This window comes from Oryctolagus cuniculus, chromosome 15 (genome assembly GCF_964237555.1).
Source record: "Oryctolagus cuniculus chromosome 15, mOryCun1.1, whole genome shotgun sequence".
NCBI lineage: Eukaryota > Metazoa > Chordata > Mammalia > Lagomorpha > Leporidae > Oryctolagus > Oryctolagus cuniculus.
The window spans coordinates 23,396,576-23,416,744 of NC_091446.1; the positions used below are offsets into that span (position 1 = coordinate 23,396,576).

The 20,169-nt window shown below is 41.3% G+C and overlaps 1 protein-coding gene across 7 annotated transcripts in view; it reads left to right on the plus strand.

Moving 5' to 3' along the window:
• SORCS1 (sortilin related VPS10 domain containing receptor 1) overlaps positions 1–19,769 on the plus strand; it is a 574,197-nt gene extending 554,428 nt beyond the window's left edge. The window contains exons 25-28 of one of the 7 annotated variants that reach the window (XM_051824149.2): positions 14,372–14,477; positions 14,599–14,759; positions 16,146–16,207; positions 16,510–19,769. In XM_051824149.2, coding sequence (XP_051680109.1) covers positions 14,372–14,477; positions 14,599–14,759; positions 16,146–16,177 — 299 coding nt within the window. In that variant the 3' untranslated portion in view covers positions 16,178–16,207; positions 16,510–19,769. Of the gene's footprint in view, positions 1–14,371; positions 14,478–14,598; positions 14,760–16,145 lie in introns of all 7 variants that reach the window. The other 6 variants (XM_070057266.1, XM_051824151.2, XM_051824148.2 and 3 more) reach the window with 6 other exon arrangements.
• Positions 19,770–20,169: the final 400 nt, after the last annotated feature.

The window sequence follows — 20,169 nt, forward strand, 5'->3', positions numbered from 1 at the left end:
TATTCCAAGCACCAAAGCATCTTCCAAGGAAGGAAATCCTCAAGAGTTTCAGGGATGCTGAATGAGTGAGAACAGTGCTTTCCAACTTCATTCTTGGGATTTCTGGAGGTTCCCCCAGATCTAGAGGAAGACCAAGCAGGCTAGCACTGACTTCTCTTCTTGGATTTTATCTTTTTTCTTTGTTGGGATTCCATCAGAAAAATTCTACTGCCTCAAATAAATATTAAAACTCACTATTTTTAAGTGTGAGATATAGATAGTAGTGAAGTGTGGATATATGCCAGAATGAGCCATCTGTTCTTAACTTATCAGGCCCTGGAAAGCCATGGAGACCTCTGAGCAGAGGAATGATTTGGGAAGATGACTCCTACGAGCAAGGAGGATTGAGTAAGGCTGATTTGCTGTTCTGCAGCTTGTCATCCTAACTCATCCATTGAATAGACATTTACTGAGTACCTGGCGTCTCCAGGCCAAGCAGTGTTCTCAGCAATGGGAATAGACTCTTATCTTCATAAAACTTCCATTGTTGGGCAATTCCTATCAGAAAGCCCATTTAAAAATGTGTTTCTGAGTATGTGCTTATGAAAATGCTAGGAAGAAGAGGCTGCCAACTTATCTCAGGGTATTTGATGATCCTGATCATCTGTTTCTTACCCTGTTTTTTTTTTTTTTTATTTAGCTTATTTTCGCATCACACTCCAAAGAAGGCTTGGGTTATTTTGATCAGTAAGAAATCTTACTTGAAATGTTCTTTAAGAAGTCTTCTTAGAATGAGAACAAGTTTAGATTTGGGACCAGGTTGAAAAGTATGAATCAAAAGGGTAGGTAATGCCAGAGAAACTGATACAACAGTGGTATCCAAAGGTGATAATGGACCATTATCCCATGAGAAGGAAATATTTATCCCATTGGGGTAACAGAGAATAACACGAACTTAGGAAGACCTAAACATTTTCTCTAATTCATGTTCCTAGTTCATTTCACAGCTGGGAATTTGGGAAACAGGACTCAGATCCCTGGGAGGAAGAGCTGCCAAAAGGGAGATACATTGCTGGAAATCTCCGTAAGCACGCTGAGATTTGAAGAAGAGCCCCTGCAATGTAGATATGCATGATGCAAAGTTACTAAGAGGATTGAAAAAATAGCAGTTCCAGGCAAATGCTGAATTTAATACTGGAACAATTTGGAGAGAGTGAGAAATGTATTTGACTGTTCAGGATAGTGTCCTGTCAGATCTGGTAGTATGGTCCTTTGGTAGTATCCTGATCAGCTGGCATTGTTAAACCTTCTGTCATGGCTGGCTCCATGAATGGAGTGGATGTGCACTTTCACATAATAGTGAGTTTCTGTAAAGGAAGAGAAAGTCAGGGGCTCACAGAGTAACAGAGTCTAGGGAAATTTTGCTACATTGAGTTTGGCCATGTTTGTCACAATGGTGTTGTAACTGGCAATATCCACAGATGTAGCAATCACTCTGGGCCAAATTTTCATATACAAAAAAACAAAACCAAACCAAATAAAGCAAAACTGGTTTGTGTCAAGAGTGGTGATAAGGATGTAAAATGTATGAGACAGCAGTTTCCTGTTGAGGATGAGTCTTACATTTGCTCTGGGTATCTGACGTGAAGCAAACAAATCGAACAGACAAAACAAAATAAAAAAGGCACTGTTTGAATAGGATATTGGATGGATGTCTATCAGAGACAATAGAGATAATTCTCCTTTTACACATGGATTAGGGACAGGTGGATTGAGCTACTTGCCACATTTTCTTTTATTAAGTTAACACTTCCATATTTGGGTGGCTAGGAAGATAAGGAGGAAGAAGCCAGGTGAAATGGTGAAATATTGAGCCAGAGTGTTGGTGTGGAACTCACTCCTCAATTTCCTCTCCCTTCTCTTATCTCCCATGAAGGAGGAGAAAATAAAAATTAAAGGTGAAAAAAAGACCACTGTTGGTAACATTTCATGTTTCATAAGCCAAATATCTACTGCCTTCGAAGGGACCATTATGGCACACCACTGCTTTCTATTAATTGTTCAGCAGATGTTCTGCAACCTTCTTTTAAAAATGTTTGAGCCAGAGTATGTTGCTGGGGAGAGAGGTCATGCATAATTTGGTTTGCTTCCAAGGAAAAATAACTGTCTCCTTTCACAAGTTTACTAACCTTCTTTTGGCTTTCAAATTCAGTTCTTTGTTTGCTCTCATGGCAACACAAAGTAAATGTTTGCAGATACCTGGAGGTCATTAGAGATGCGATTTTGCTTATTTCTCCCTACATGCTCTGTCTGAGATATCATTAACTTTTTTTAAAGATTTATTATTTATTTAAAAGGCAGAGTTTCAGAGAGGCAGAGGCAAAGAGAGAAAGAAAGGTCTTCCATCCACTGGTTGACTCCCCAAATGGCCACAATGGCCAGAGCTGGGCCAATCCAAAGCCAGGAGCCAGGAGCTTCTTCCGGGTCTTCCACATGGGTGCAGGAGCCCCAGGACTTAGGCCATCTTCTACTGCTTTCCCAGGCCATAGCAGAGAGCTGTACTGGAAGTGGAACAGCTGCGACTCGAACCCATGCCCATATGCGCTGCCAGCACTGCATGCAGCCTCTTTACCCACAGTGCTGGCCTCTGTCATCGTTAACTTTGATATCTAAGCTGACCTCAGCTTTGAATACAGTCCTCATTTTGTTTTTAGTCATGGCTGGGTGGAGAGTTGGACAGTTGCTCTTGACTCTCCCATCCACTCTCAACAACTATACTTATGAAATTCTCTGCAGAAAGGAGATATTTAAAATTATGTAATAGTATAGAGATAATGAAAAAACATGTTATCAAAAAAATTGAGATAAGATCATGGCCTGCATATCTTCTTTTGATGGTTACTTGTCTCTACCCTTACCAAGCAACGGCTATGATGTTGCAGAATCATGCAGAATTAGAAAGGGAGTAGCCATCCCTCAGGCTTGGTGTTGTACCAGAAGCATTGGTGTTTTGACTAAAATGTACCTTTGCTTATGCTATTCCTTACTGAACTAGTTCTTCTCTTTTCTTCACCCATCTATATCCCCTAAATCTGTTTTGAATTTTAAGGCTTGCCAACATTTAGCTGACATCTTCCCAGAGATCTTTGCCAGGGTAATATCTTTCCCTAGTTTAAACTAACATTTAAATCTGTTGGATGATGATGACCATGACCATCATATCATCTTCATCACTCATCTTTAACTTCTTGTGGATACAAGTCATCATATCTTTATGTTGTAGCCATCACTGTACCCAGCACAGAGCTTGTACATATCTGCTGCTCAAAAATTGTTGCTTTTATAAATAATTAGACACATAAATAATTTATAACCTGCAGATATATATTCACAATCTCATTCACCCAGTTAACCTTCAGATCCAGTTTATCCACTTGTCAACCTATCTGTTTGACATGCCAACTCTCACTAAAAAACTGGTGAGTGCAGCTTTGCATTCATTAATCCAATAATATTCAACCAAAACTCATGTTTTTTTTTTTGTTATGGCAGGTATCCCTTTAATATGTCTAATAATTGTTGATATATTCATGGTGGAGCATGTGTAGGAAGAAAGAAAATCAGACCTGTGTCCCAGAAAAAGAGATCAGAGAGACAAATAAAGGGTGAAGAGCAAGAAACTGTTATGGAAAGAAACCAAATCAAGTATAATATATCAGCCCTGATATTACTGCTCTGGTCCCTGAAGGAATGATTTCAACACCACAGCCACTGTCGTTATTGCACAATTTCAAAGCCCAGACCCACACACCCGTAAGGGCAGTGAGCCAATCATTGATACCAGTGTGCTTGAAAACTGGGACTTATTTTTTGCGAAGTACAGAGCAAGGAATATAGCCATCTGTCACTAATTTCAGATTCCCCGAGATTGAGAGGAAGGAATTTTACAGATTGAAACTGGGTTTAGAGGTGAGGTTTGGTTCATGTGCAGCTCTCTGGTGTTTCCATAGTGCTTGTGCTATTCCTTTGATTAGTCAGTGATAGGGCAGCCCTAATTGCCAGTCCAAATCTTTCAAACTATCTCCAACTCTAGATGTTTGATTCAGTGAGATTCCATGGTCAAGAGTAAATTCAGTCCTAATTTGTGATGGAGGCTTGGGAGTGGAAAGTGATTTAAATAGTTGTTGATTCTTCTGTGGCATAATAGGTAAGGGTGTCTGTGAGAAAAAGGGAAGAGAGATCAATCAGGGGGCAACATTGCATTGAATTTGGGAATACAAAAGCCTAAGAACCCTAAGTGAATACAAATGAAAACAACTATCCTTCTGGGACTATTTGCATTTCACAAGAGTTTGTTTACTGGTATATGAACAGAAATTTGGGTGGTGGGACTTGGTACACAGAGTAACTAGGAGGGCTAGAGCTGAGTGGTTCTGTGAAACCATTTAGGATAAATGAAACCTTGTTTTCATGGTTGTGGAAACTTTCCAACACAGAGGAGATACACCTGCTGTAAACCAATTGCTCTGAATCCTGACTCTACCTTGTAGATGATCTAGGAAGCTTCAGGAAAAGCAGAGATTTTCAATGCTTCACGGCTTGTACAGAGGAATCCCTCCATTCCTGATGATAGCCATGATCCTGCTTTCTTAGCAAGTTCTCTAAATGTTGCCTGTGCGGGCAGCCCCTCTGCCAATCTCAACCACCACTGTGGAAGAGCATTCCACAGACAGAAGTTCATCTGCATAAAAAGGAAAGGTGAAGGACTCTCTCCAGCAGTGAATCTGATTTACAACTTAGAGCATCCCCTAAAACAGAGACATGAATTAAGTAAGAGAGGAATGTGATATTAAGCATAAGAGGAAATTATTAATAAGCATTAAAACCTAATTTCTTGGCATATTTGGAGCCAACCTAATTGCAGAATGGGTAGATGACAGGTGAAGTAAGGGAAGAAAAATGAAATATGCCTTTGAATTTGGGATAGCCTGCATCCATAATGTAGATGAACAGCAAAGGCCAGCCAAGAGCAGTGGCCATGAAGCAGTTGAGAAATTATTAAAATGTGAACTAGAATCTTAGTGCCAGATGTAATTGAATAGCTGTGAGTTTTATGAGAGTTAAACAAATGATGTTGTCTTGATGCTATTCATGTGCAAGTATGGAAGAAAATGATACATCTGCATCTCATAAATTTCTGTACATATTTCAAAATTAGCATTCTATTCTACCCTTAGCTGTCTAGTTGGATCATTGTTCTTCTGGATTTTTGACACACATGATAAAAAAAAAAGGTGGAAAGGCAATATTTCTCAAGGGAAGAGACTCATCTCTCAAGTTAAATGAAAACATGAAAAAAAAAATACTTAGTAACACAGTTCCTACACCCTCCTGTCCATCAGCTGCCTTGTCTAAGCAGCTACATTTAGGAAATTGTTGCTTTGTCAAGTATGAGATTTTCTTTTTAATAAAACTGTTATCTTGCCTCCATGGCTGTGGCTGACTGGTTTAATTTGTTTTTCAGGTGTAATAAAAAGACATTACCACAGAGATATTAGGGAATTAATATTTTCAGGCTTCAGTTGCCACCACTGAGTATGTTATGAATAAATGTGGGAGTTTCAACACGGGTCATGATGTGTCATGAATTCTACCATATAGTTTCACACTGAGGAACACATTTCCTACTAGGAAAAAGAATTAGCATTAGTCAAGAATGCTGGAAACTGACATAACCTAAACCATCACATTTACAAGATGATGCAAATGCCAAATAGCAGTTAAGGGGTTCTGAACTGTAAATTGAAATAAATTGTTACAATGACATTTTCCATTTAGGAATGAAATGAGTACTAGTGAAATTCTCCCAGAGCAAATAAACTCATCTGTCTCTGTAGTCTGGTTATCTTACCATCTACAAAGTTATCATTTATGAGTCTTTTGTGAGTAAAGTTAAGTTGGTAGTGTGTTTCCTCTGTCTCCCCATAAGTAATGACTTTTTTTTCTCTTGTAGTAATTAAGCTGTTTCACAGTTACATGGACCCAGTGACTTTTGAGAGTTATTAAATCATTGTGATAGACTGATATGTGATAACAGGTAGCAAGAGATATAAATATACCCTTCCCCTCAATGTGAGTATATGATTGTGATACTTTCTTAAGTCTGTCAGCAGCCATCAGTGAGGTTGTTTTTTCATTTCCAATAGGTTGATTCTTCATTATTTTTCTTTCAGAATACCTGAGTGCATAAAATTGGTTGAAATGACCCTAGGATAATTGGCCTGAGTTGGCTGAGCCTGAGATTGTCCCTGGAAACTCTTGGTCATGGGAGAACAATCAGATGAGTGGTTCAGAAGCAGGGTGCAGACGTCCATCAGGCTGGAAGTAAGTGTAGTTAGGACACAGGAAGGCAGTTTCCCCAAGGGAAGACAAGGCAGGTGCTCAAGACAAAGGGAAAACAGAGCACATATGAAATCCTTGAAATCTACCAGAACCTAGGATGAGCTACCTTTCAAACAGCAAGTTTCTTATACCTAGAGTGATGAGGACTGTTCTGGGTAATATCTGCTGTCTCAGTGTAAACCTTAATTGCACCCCCTGTCATTCTTAAAGTGTCATTTTTAGAAGAGAATCCGGCCAGCAAGACCATGGGAACAGAAGTCAATTACAAGAGTAGAATAACATACAGCCCAGGGGTGACAGTTGCTAATTGGATATTTAGCCAATTCAAAGAGAGAGGATTGACACAGTCAGCAAGAAACTGCTGTGGAAAAACCATGCAGAGTATCGGTGCCTTGAGAGTAAGCATTTATTATTGCTTGTGAGTTTGAATCACCTTCCGTGCGGTGCTCTAGAACTGTTATGCCTAATAATCCCCTGTAGACTCTGTTACGTATTTGGATTTCTAGGATCCAGGCTCAGAGACTAATATACCTCTCCTGAAGTGAAGCCTAGAAGACTACTTTCTCACAGTACTCCAGAAGTTCTTATTTAGAGAATCTATAAATTACGTTTTGAAAAACACAAGACCATGGTTCTCATTACTTGGCCAAGTGACATCAGTTTCCTATTTATGGATACTGAAGATTCATGTTCAGTTATATGTCCAATAACAAGATTTCACTGTTCATTAAGGCTGCTAAAAGATAAGCTGAGACACATTAAAATAGTAAAGAGTTTATATGGCAATGAATGATTCGTTATCCAGAACTCCCCAAAGGGATGCAGGGGTAAAGCTTTTACGTGGTAGATGAGAAACAAAGGAAAGAAGATATTTGATTTGATAAAGTGAGTCAGTAGTTGTATTTGGATCATTCTTGTGGAAAGTCCCTAGTTATGGATTAGTTGGCAGTTTCTGATCAGTTAGGCTTAACTTTTCTTTTCACAGAATATAATCATTACACTGAGTTGGGTTTTACTTTGCTTGCAAAGGAACCGAGAGCTCGACATTGCCTCAATCTACTTACTTTAACAGAGTCTTCCCTTTTAATTTCATTGGCTTTATCTCGATAAGGTATGTCAGTCCTTGAGACTCCAATGGTTGGATTTGTTTTTTTTTAATTTTTAATTTTAATTTTTTAAGCTGAACAAATTCCATGTATTTCATATATACAGATTTAGGAACATAGTAATACTTCCTACTCTACCCTCCCACCCACCAACACACCTACCCTCTCTCCTCTTTCCTTTCCTCTTTTCTTTCCTTTCTGTCCTTTAATTTTTAAAATGATCTACTCTCAGTCTATTTTATACTCATAGGATTAACCCTACACTAAGTAAAGAATTTAACAAATAGTAATCAGAAAAAAAATTGTTCTTCAACAGTAGAGACAAAGCTGTAAACAATCAGCAAATCTCAAAATGTCAGATTCACTCTCATACATTACATTTTTTGGTACTCTAATAGTTACCACAGATCAGGGAAAACATGTGGTATTAGTCTTTTAGGGACTGGCTTATTGCACTAAGTGAAATGGTTTCCAGTTGCATTCATTTTGTTGCAAAAGACAGGAAGAAAGGTCCACTGTTAACCAAATGAAGGCGATCCATTCTACACTGTAGACTGTTATATTTATGCTATTTCCACATCACCTTCATTCCCGAAAAAAGATTTCAGCTCATGTAAGTTTCATGACATTCAAGGTGTGTGTGTGTATATATATATATATATACATATATATATATATACATGTGTATATATGTGTGTGTGTGTGTGTGTGTCTCCGGTCTGTTTCGGAGCAGGAGGAGAAAAAAGAATCAATGTGTGGTGGGTGACCTCGCTTGTGCCACTCTCTCACAACACTGACTTGGTTTAGAAATGAGTAAGAGCTCAGTTTCAGGTTCATGATAGGTGCAGGAGTTCTCCATAAAATATCTTTGATAGAATTAGGTTGACCATGAGACATCCATAAGGGTGGTCCTTTTTTTTTTTTAAAAAAAAAAAAGATTATTTATTTGGCAAAATTACAGAGAATCAGAGGCAGAGAGAGAAAGAGAGAGAGAGAGAGGTCTTTCATCCACTGGTTCATTCCCCAGATGGCCCCAACAGCCAGAGATGTGCCAATCTGAAGCCAGGAGCCTGGAGCTTCTTCTGGGTCTCCCACGCGGGTGCAGGGGCCCAAGGACTTGGGCCACTTTCTACTGCTTTCCCAGCCCATAGCAGAGAGCTGGATTGAAGTAGAGCATCCGGGACTCAAACCGGCACCCTTAAGGGATGTCGGCACTGCAGGCAGCGGGCTTCACCCGCTGTGCCACAGCACTGGCCCCATGAGAGTGTTCTACGTGGCTTCAGTGAGTGGTGCAACCTTTGTTGATGTCGAATTTAAAACTTGGAAATAAACCGAGCAAAAGCGTGCAGAACTGCAGCAAGGGGGATGGTGGTGCTCAAAGAAAGCTCTTTCCTGGAGAGAGCTGTTTAGTACCTAGGTCTGCAAAGGGTCTGTCATCAGATGAACTGGTGAAGCACTGTGATCTGCTGAAATGAATTTCTGTTCTGCATAGCTGATGTTAACTCTACTGATGTTTGCCATCGGTCTCCTGATGGAGAATGCTGTGTGTGCCACTTCCCAAAATTATTTGACCATGGAAACCCTTTCATTATCTTTCAGGATTTTTTTTTACTACAGAATACACTTTTATAAATATTATAGTAATAACATGACAATGATAAAAATATTGGGCATGGACTATGTGCAAGCTACTATGAGAGTCCTTTATAAATTCCATTTCCTTTTATTCTCACAACTTTGAAAACCAACTACTAGTTTGATCTCCATTTTACATATGAGGAAATTAAAGTTTCAGCTTAAATCACTTAGCAAATAAGTGGCAGAACCAGGAACTCATCACTGGAGGGTTCCCATATCAGTTAGGGAGTTTTGAGTTTGCTGTCATACACCTAACTGGCTGTTTATTTAGCGCTTATTACATGTTAATCACTTTTCACAAGTAGAATGTTGTTATCGCTGTATGCATTTTTAAGTTATTATCAGCCAGGCTCTCATGAATAGAATTGTCCTATGCATTTCCAAGTCCCTCACAGGATTGTAGAAATGATGTGTGCCAGCATCCAGACTTAGAAATGTTGAGTCACTCAGAATACTGCTTGTATCCATTTTACACTCTGTGCATGAATAATTGCAAAATACTACTCAGCACTTCCCCCACGCATCTACCTTGTCGAGGTTGCAATTGGAGAGGGATTAATTTATGCTAATTCCACACAACAAGCTAAAACCCATTTATCACAAGTTTCCATTCCTCAGCAAAATGCACAGAAATGCACCTAAGTTTTGAGCAAACTAAGATATGCAGCTGCTGTTGTGCGGAGCAATAATAGACCTGTTTATATTCAGACACACATCAGCAAGCAGGAGCCACCCAAGAACGAGGAGGGCAATGGCACTCAATCTCTCCAGCTGCTGAATGCTGCTGCCTGTTTGCCTGCCTCTGAGATCTCACTAAGCGGTGTAGACCGGGGAGGAGAGAATGGGTAACATACCTTTTAGAACCTGGTCGACAGAAGCTCAATTTCCCAAAAGAATCTGGTGATTACATAACAGTGTTAATAGTACTTGTTTAAGAAAGGCTTGTCAATTATTTATAAAGTGAAGATTTCACATTGGGATGGGGATAAGAATACAATAAGGAAGATAAGAGAAGGGAAATTGTGTGTGTGTGAGTATGTGTCTGCATTTGTTGTCTGTGTTACGGAGAACCTGGCCAGAGTAATCTCCTCTCTTCATTTTTCATTTATTTCATTTATTTCATGTGAGCTTGGTTTTCTTCTTGGTTGTCCTGTAGCACTGATGCTGTGGGTATGAATGATCGTTCAGGTTGTAGTGAGAAGTTCCTGCCTTAAACCATCTTGACGGTCTCTGGTCCCTCTCTTGGCCTCCATTTCTTCTCTTTCAAATTAAAGATTTGTGTTAGAAGATTCTATTTAAAATCTCTTCCTGTTACATTATGTCTTTAGTTTCATGATGGTATTGATGGAGAGGGAGAAGGAGAAGAAAGGAAGGGGAGGTTATTCTTTATAGTTATAGTTAAGAAAAATATATAATGTCATAGTTTGCTTCAAAATATTCCAGTGATTGGGGTTACAGGGAATTGATGGGGGTAGAGATAAAGCAAGATTCACTGTGGCTTAATGATTGTTGAAGCTGGGTGTTGGGTACCTAAGACTTCACTTCTCTCTCCCCCTTTCTCCCTCTCTTTTCTCTCCCCACATACATACATACATGCACACACACACACACAGGAGGGTACTTCCAAAAGTTCATGGAGAATGGAATTAAATTTGTTTTGGTCCAAAAGACAATTTGAAATCATCCGTACAAGTGTTCTTTTAAAATCTCATGAAAAATGCTTATTATGAAAAACCTATGAATGGATTTCAAATTTTTCCCAGGAATATTTTTCTTTAAATTCAATTTCCACAGACTTTCTGAAGCATTTTCATAGGTACATATTCATTTGGTTAACTTTAAGAGTGTATGACTTATGATCTTTTGAAACTTTAAAAAACAGTTTAGAGGCCTGCTCTGTAGTGGATAAAGCTGCTGCCTGCAGTGCTGGCATTCCATATGGGTGCCAATTTGAGTCCCAGCTGCCCCACTTCCAATCTAACTCCCTGCTAATGTGCCTGGGAGGACAGTGGAAGAGGACCCAAGTGCTTGAGCCCCTGTATCCAAGTGGAAGACCTGGAGGAAGCTCCTGGCTCCTGGCTTCAAATCAGCCCAGCACCAGTCATAGCAGCCATTTGGAGAGTGAACCAGTGGATGGAAGATCTCTCTCTTTCTCTCTCTCTCTCTCTCTGTCCCCCTCCCCCTCTCTCTCCCCCCTTCTGTGTGTGTGTGTGTAACTTTGCTTTTCAAATAAATTAATGAATCTTTTAAAAAATAGTTTAGGCTGGCACCACGGCTCAATAGGCTAATCCTCCGCCTGCGGCGCCAGCACCACAGGTTCTAGTCCCGGTCGGGCCACCGGATTCTGTCCCAGTTGCTCCTCTTCCAGTCCAGCTCTCTGCTGTGGCGGGGGAATGCAGTGGAGGATGGCCCAGGTCCTTGGGCCCTGCACCCACATGGGAGACTAGTGCACCGGCCGCAGCAGCCATTGGGGGGTGCACCAACGGAAAAGGAAGACCTTTCTCTCTGTCTCTATCTCTCACTGTCCACTCTGCCTGTCAAAAAAAAAAAATAGTTTAGCTTTTGCCACTTTTTTTTGACAGGCAGAGTTAGACAGTGAGAGAAAGAGAGAGACAGAGAGGAAGGTCTTTTTTCCATTGGTTCACTCCCCAAGTGGCCGCTGCGGCCGGTGCGCTGCACTGAAACGAAGCCAGGAGGCAGGTGCTTCCTTCTGGTCTCCAGTGCAGGTGCAGGGCCCAAGGACCTGGGCCATCCTCCACTGTTCCTTCTTCTGCTATCAGCTGAGCCCTGGTCCCCATCTTGAGAAATACCTTTATCAGTTCTGACATCTCCTCCTGCAGTGAGCCAGGGTTGTGTGTAAGTGTGTGTGCATGTGCTCGCGATGAGTTGGATGCAAACTTAGTTCTTTCATTCACTAGCTCTAAGTCCTTTGGAATGACATTTACCAAGAAGGACTTCACTGCTCTTATCTGTTTAATTTAGGATCATAGTCCATGCCTCCATTTGTGAAATCATTTGCAATAATAATTGTGTCGAATGCTCATATTTGTTCTGTTCCCCTGATGATATCGGTTGTGTTGTGAGCTCTGAAGAATTTGTGGACTTTTCTGATGATGGTACTGAGAGTTTTGTTTTCTGATTTTGAACAGAAAGTGAATATTCCTCAGGTGTTTCACTGCAGAGCACTAATTTACAGCACAGAGAGACTAGCAGGGTCTTCCTCACTAAGGGAATAGTGCCCCCTAAAAGCCAATTCCACGAAAATGCCTAAGCCTAAGAAGAGGTCTTGGCTTTCATATTTCTCCTGAACTATGACATTATGTAGAATATACTTTCTGGTAGAGATTACTAAGTGGCTGGAATGCAATCTCTCAGTAACCCAGCAGAGCAGAAGTCACTCAGAGTCTTGTGTGACACCATCAGTATTAGTCACTTGTTGCCGAACATTTTTACCTAGGTGACCAGAACCTTGCCCTCTCTTCTCTCAGCAGAGAAAACGGTGCTTAAAGGTCACCTGAATTTCGGGTTTCAGGCTTTGCTTACATTGATGGAAGGAAAAGGTCAGCATCCAAGCTTGCACAGGTCCTTGTGGCTTGTCTTTTAGGCTTGATCTATGCTGTATTTGCAATTATCTGTTTCTGAGAGGGAGAAATTAATTGTAAAGACACTCATTAGTTATAAAGACACTCATTACAAGTGCAACAGTTTTGACCCTGAGAGAGATGAGGAATATTTGGAGGTAGAGAGAGATGATTTCCAGAACCACCCTCTAAGGGAATTTATGAATGCAGACGCTTCTGCTTTTTGTCAGAAAGGAGACCGCACTACATTTAAGAAGCTGGAGTTTCTTGGTATGGCTGTCAGAGCCTTGGGATGTCATAGAAGAACCAGTTTGTCCTTCCCTCTCTCAGCAGCAGAGCAGTTGCCCTGGTAAACTATTTTTTTTTTTTTTTGACAGACAGAGTGGACAGTGAGAGAGAGAGACAGAGAGAAAGGTCTTCCTTTGCCGTTGGTTCACCCTCCAATGGCCACCGCGGCCAGCGCGCTGTGGCCGGTGCATCGCACTGATCTGAAGGCAGGAGCCAGGTGCTTATCCTGGTCTCCCGTGGGGTGCAGGGCCCAAGTACTTGGGCCATCCTCCACTGCACTCCCTGGCCACAGCAGAGAGCTGGCCTGGAAGAGGGGCAACCGGGACAGAATCCGGTGCCCTGACCGGGACTAGAACCCCGTGTGCCAGTGCAGCAAGGCGGAGGATTAGCCTACTGAGCCGCGGCACCGGCCCCTGGTAAACTATTTACCTGGCCATCAGTTTCTGTGTACAAAAATACAGCAATGGTCCATCACTTGCTTTCACAAGATGGAGAGGTTGGATAAGCCAGTTTTTACTGACTGCCTGCTTAACTTGGGGGGGGGGGTAGAATGTATGCAGTGTAGGAAAATTTAATAATCATTTGTATTACATTATTCTAAATATAGACAGTGTCTGGATGATGGTTCAGTTTAAGATTTTTTGACTTTATAATGATGCAAAAGCATACCAAAACAACCTTCCTTTGTTTTTCCCTTTTCATATGGTAGACAACAAATTACTTGAGATATTTAGCACTTTATTATAAAATAGATTTTATGTGAGATAATTTTACAAAATTGAAGGCTAAAACAAGTGTTCTTAGCACATTTAAGGTAGGCTAATGTTTGGAAAGTTAGGTGGAGTAAATGCATTTTCAACATAGGATATTTTCCACTTAGGATAGGTTTATCAGGATGTGACCTCGTCATAAGGTTAGGCACATATGTATTGATTAATCATGAAAGGAAAAGCAATAGAAATAAAAGCTAATCTTTATAAAGGGTTTGATAATTGATCATGAACTCAGTTATTCCCTCTAACAACCAGATGAGGTATCTATTGTTATTCTCATTTTATCACAAAAAAACACATGAAGCTGAAGAAACTTGCCCCAGATCACACAGCCATCTGTTCTGGGAGAACAGAGCTTGAAACCAGGCAGTCTGACTCCAGGGTTGATGCCTTGTGCTTTTCATTGCTGCACTGCAGAGCCTGAACAGGCCGTCAGGGCATTCTGGATGCTGGGACAAACGCATGTGTCGGCTGTGTGGTGTGCCTCTAGTCTGTGCATCCCAGATGGTTTCTCGGGACTCTCCATGCCTGTGTGTGAATCGTGTGAGCCTCTCAGACACCTGCCCAAGTCTCCGCTCATGACTATGTCTTGTTTCTTCCCCAGCCCCACTGGTGGACCTCACTCCAGCCCACAGTGGATCCGCCATGCTGATGCTGCTCTCAGTGGTGTTTGTGGGGCTGGCCGTGTTTGTCATCTACAAGTTTAAAAGGTGCGTGTCCCTCCATCTGCATCCATCCACCTGTTCCCTTTTCCTGACAGGTTCAGAAGCATACGTTGCTGCGATGTACATCTCCCACGCACAGCAGTGATGGTTTCTGTTAATGTTTTAGGAAGATCCCGGGGATTAATGTATATGCCCAGATGCAGAATGAGAAAGAACAAGAGATGATCAGTCCAGTCAGTCACACTGAAAGCAGGCCCAATATCCCTCCGACTGAACTAAGGAGGCCTGGCCAGCTTATAGATGAGAAGGTGGAATCACAGCTCATAGGTAAATGATTCCCAGTAGCCTCTGCTGTTGAGCCTTCGTAGCTGATGGCTGACTCTCTCTAACCCCTTTCTGGCTTGACATAACAACCTTGTCTGTTCTAACACCCATGAGATAAACAGCTACGATGCCTCTTTCTTGCTCCTATCTAGTTTTTTTATTAATTTATTTCATAATGTTATTCTTCTTTTTGTAAAAACTCTCCCTAAAACCTTGGACTTCAGATGTTTACGGGCAAAGAGCATAGCAGTGACTCTAATAGTACACAAGAAGGGGGAGCCTCAGAGGCAAGGGCTGGTGCGCTGGAGGGCCAGGCAAGGTTTGAGGGGCAGGGCATGTGTTGGCCAGAAAAAATATGGCAGCCTCAACCAGAGACAGCTCTATGGAAGGAAATCTGCTCCCGAGGTTTCCAGTTGAGTAGTGACATAATGAGAGAGAGCAGCTTGATCACCTAGGAATTTTTTTTTTTAATCTAACACTAATGGAGAAACTCCTCCCCTTGGAAATATGAAACCTGAGAAGTTGAGGGTAAGAGGCATAAAGTTTAGTGCATATCCAGGAAACAGGACTCCTGAGAGAGTACCTGGATGGCTAGCCTATTTCAGAGAAGACTACAAGACTTTATCAGAAGTCTTATCAGAAGTCTTCTAAATAATTTCATCAGATTTCCATAGAGTACTCTCTGCCTTTTACAGTAAGCAAAAGTTTTTGTAATCCAATAACTGGGTGCAGAGAATCTCGAATTCAATGGCTAAATCCTACTATTACTGCAGAAAAAATGTTCCAGGGAGTTAGAAAATCTCATGAAGCCAGCATTGCCGATCCGTTTCTCTCCCTAGCCCCTCCTGTCAGTCGGCATCAGAAGTTGAAGGTGAAAATGTTAGCATCTAGATCCCACACTGCTGACTGTGCTGGATAAATGATCATATAACCATTCATGCTTCACTCCAATGGGATAATGGCAAACCACCTAGAAAGCCTGTACATAAAATTTTTAGTCTGTTACATGGAAGAAAAATATGAGTGTGTAAATGGAATATAGCCCTTTCTTTAAATGGTTCTGGGAACAATCTGGGGCTGCATTGAGGGGAGATTTAAATGCATTGCCTGGCTCAAATCATAGATAATAATAACAACTGTGGCCACATCTGGTGTCCCATTTTCACCGTGTGCTTTCTTGATTTGGGAAGACAGGGTGAAAAATGTGTAATTGCTTTGGGTTAAAAAGAAAAAAGGCTTTTCTGTCTTCAAGTCCAGAGAAGCATTCACTTCTAAAGCGTCTAAGATGCTGTGGGATTTTTGGCTCATTTGGTCCTCAGTCCCATTTCCACGGGGTATGAAGCACAGCCGCTGTTTACTTTATTAAAGTAGCAATTCCTCCTTCACCAGGAACAGCTCACAGCACTTTGCAAAGTCTCTGACACCTTCCTGTTTCCAGTGTCATTAAATGAGTAAGTGTTACACGTTTTCTCTTAGGAGAGTAGCTTTACCCTCCCCTCCCTCCCCTTCTACTCAACCTGGTGACTCATCTCTCCGATTGCAAAGAGCAAGACACGCCACTCCACCTTCAACGCCAAAGCGGGGATCGGCTGGGGCACAGTTTGCAATTTAAGGAAAACCCCCAAAGGCTGCAGGCGACCTGCTGATCAGGAAAGAATTTCGCTCTTGTCAAGTGCATCATCCTTCATGACCACTAACTTTGTTTTTTTTTTTTTTTTTCTTTCCTTTGTTGTTCTGTTTCCTATTTTGCCAGGAAGTATTTCCATAGTTGCTGAGAATCAAAGCACAAAAGAAATCCCTACCTATGTAAATGTTTGACTGGAGGACGCCAGTAAACAAACAAACAAACAAACAAAAACAAAAAATAAAATAAAAACAATCAAAGTCCAAACAAACAAACACTCACTGCATCGGGACTTTTTAATTCTTCAGACACAGACAACAAGGGTTTTTAGCTTTAAGCCTGTGCATGTGGACAATATCTTGAGAACACATTTGGAGGGGCAGTGTACAGGTGCTCTATTTTAATGGAAAACACTCCCCTCCCCTTTCCTTCTTCTCTCTCCTTTTTCTGATCCGTCGTGTTTGTAGAAAATTCATAACATATATAGGCCAAGGAAATCTGCATGTATTTTTGGAAGTATTCTTGGCTCTAGATTTAACAGCTATTTTAGCAGTATAGGCTGATGGGTGGGTTAGCCATCCCGGCCATTTTCATAAGACACAAAGACATGCACAGGAGTTTGAAACCCTGAGCTGATTTCTGTTCTAATTTCCTTACTCTGTCATTTTTCCTTCTGAGTTAGTTTTGGTAGCGGTCAGCAGTGACCACAAGGCTACCTTCTCGATTCTCTGTGGCCACAGGGACAAAGATGTGAGTTGAAAACCCATGTATACAGATGGAATAGAGAACAGGGAGGCAAAGCATGTTGGCAATGGACCTTTGTTTCCCATTCAGTTCTCCTGTTCCCTCCCCCAGCTTATGGGGACAATGGAATCCCAACAGTTACCCATTGTCTTGCCTTCCCACTTGTCTGCCATCCCTGTGTGAACATGAAGTGTTGATGTCTCTGAATCTCTTCTTTCAGTCCCCTTGTTACCCTGACACTGTTGTTTCCATTTTTTCTCCCCGAGCTTGTCATTAGATTCTCACCACTAGCTCTGACATATCCTAAACACTGGCTTAACCTCTGCCAACCCTGCCTCCACCACTCACAATCTCGGATCTCTGTTGGTATTGTGCGCTCCAAGCATGCCAGCTTCCGTGCCCACTGAAACCAAGCTGCATCCTGCCTCGCAGGGCTCAGTGTCATGCATCCTTGTCTCTTCCTCTAGAACCTACCTTTTCCAAGTATCCCTGCCTTTTCTCACCTGGAAACATACAATGTGTGTGAAAGAGTTGACATATGCAAAGCAGTTCAAACCTGGCCATACTCTATGGTTCTCACACCTTAGCAAAAATCTCTTGTGGTCCACTTCCAGAAAATTCTTGTGAGAAATGTTTTGAACATGTGACTATGTTACATGACAGTTTCCTCCTGTGATGATTTCTGTTAACATTTCTCTCTCCCAGAATAAAAATATTTGTGAAATAAAACTGAGTTTAACCAGAAGGAGAAGGAGATTAATGGACTTAATGTTGAAGAGAGTCTAAAGTCTGATAAAATATACAGAGGTCTTATCTTACATTAGGATGAGATTTTTGATTATTTAGGATGAGCCTAGTGATTTCACATGTGTATTCTCTGATCGCAGTATCAGTAAGAGACAAATAAGTCAGTAAGAAGGGGAGGAGTTAGCTGAGTACAGCAAAGCAGAAGACTGAAAGCGTGGAGAAATCCCAGTTTCCCCAGGACAGTCATGAGAGAAAGTCCTGAGAAGGAAGGAATCAAAAGCCTGCCAGCAGAAGCCCCTTCCATAATATGAACAGGGCAAAGCCCACTCTAAAATACAGGACCAAGCAGTCCTGAGAAACCACTGAGAAAACTCAGCCTCCTTCTTGGCTGTGCTCCCCAGACCAACAACCGTGTACATACAGTAGGGGCCCTGGTGGTGATGGGAGTGTCCCAAAGATCCTGGTATTCCATGTCCTTCTGTAGCTCTGGCAAGGAAGAAGTAGCAAAGCTGCTGTCTGAAGTTGATCGAGTAGATGTGGTTCCTGGTTGAGGGTGCTCCACCTGGATCTGGGAAATGTATTGTGCCTGGGGCAGCCACCTATCTCCAGACCTGAACCGATTGCCAGCCTGCCAGGCTTCCTAGCTCACAGGAAACATCCTCATTGATTCTCATCAGTTGGAGCCTCCCAAATTTGGAAGACAAAATGTTTGGAAACCAAATGAGGCTCACCCAAACCAGCACAGGGTACCCTCATAGTTGCAGTTCAATTCCTTTTAAAAAGAAAATGAAGAAAAATGGAATCACATTCTTAATCTAGCACAGTGCCTTGCAAAGAATAGTATTAGGAGAATTATTTGTTGACGAAACACATGCATGAAAAGACATGGGGAAGAATGGGCTGTAAGTCCTAATTGAGGACTGGCATTTTGGAAAGTGACCAGATAGCCAGCTGTAGGTTCAGCATCTCCACTGTCCTCATGTGCCTCTCCTCAAAGCTCCCTTCCACCTGTAGGTGATTAGTGAGGCAAGGTGCTGCTCAGAGGGTATCTCATTGTTCTTATGGCCCAGGTCAGTGCTTCTGTAAGTGTGGTTCCTGGACAAGCCATGTCAGCATCACCTTGGACTTAGAAATGCAAATTCTGGGCCCATCTCCCAGACCTACTAAATCAGAAACTCTAGGAAATTAATAGTGCTATTTCGTATTCTGAGTGACACTGGGTCAGTGATGTGGTTAACAAGCCCTTCAGGTGATTGCAATGCATGCTAATATTTAAAACCACAGTGTGGGGCCATTCCAGCTCAATCCCAAAGAGAAGGTGGTAATGAGAGCCTACAAACGAGAGGGACTCAAGTGCCTACCTACTCACTAATAGCAGGTGCAAAAGCAGTGAGGAGTTGTGGTGGGCTTAAGGCCAGAGGAGTGTGTGGGGAGGGATGTGTGTGGAAGGTGAGATTCAGGGAAAGTTAAAAGTGCTTATACTGCAATATTTTCCAAAATCCCAGAAGGCAAACTGTGCATGCTTTACCCTGAACTACTCAACCAACATGTTCTCCCTTGCCTTATTCCTAATTGGATTCACTATCCAAAATGCAGAGATTTGCTTTGCTTTTTTTCAGAAGTTCCAAACAGCAACTTTGAGAGCAATGGGGTGCTTGGCAGCTGTTCTGTGTTTTCCAGGATTCCAACTGAGCATTGAAATCCCTCATTTGCCAACTTATTTTTATAGGAAGCCAATTTAAAATAAAATGAAAGTTTTCTTATAGTATTGGAACTACTTCTAATTTTAAAATGACTTTTTTGATGTATTTTTTGTTAAATACTATGTAGTGTAAAGTATAATTGCTCTTGTTTATTGCTTTTACAATCATATTTATTAAACAGATAATGTCTCTAAAGTCTTTGCCTCATGGTGTTTATTTTATCCCCAAAGTTGGCGTTCAGTCTAGATCTAAAAACGGTGCATTTACAGGATTTCAGAAGGCTGATTGCATGAGAATATGGTAAACATCACAGGCTCAAGGGCTTTTCTTTATTGTTAATGACAAAACAGAATACATTCTACCTGAGTTCTACCTGCTTTTCATTGATTATACGATGTCTTTTGCTCTATTTAATTTCATTACCCTTTTCATAAATTACTCCAAACTACTTTGGAATGAATAACATGATCATTTTATTAGTTCAGAATCAGAAATTATTAATAGGGAACAAACCCATTCAGATTTGTCAAATTTGTTCATGAGCTTGTGGTTACCAAAGTCCAAAACCTGCATGTAAAAAATGAAAATGGGGAAA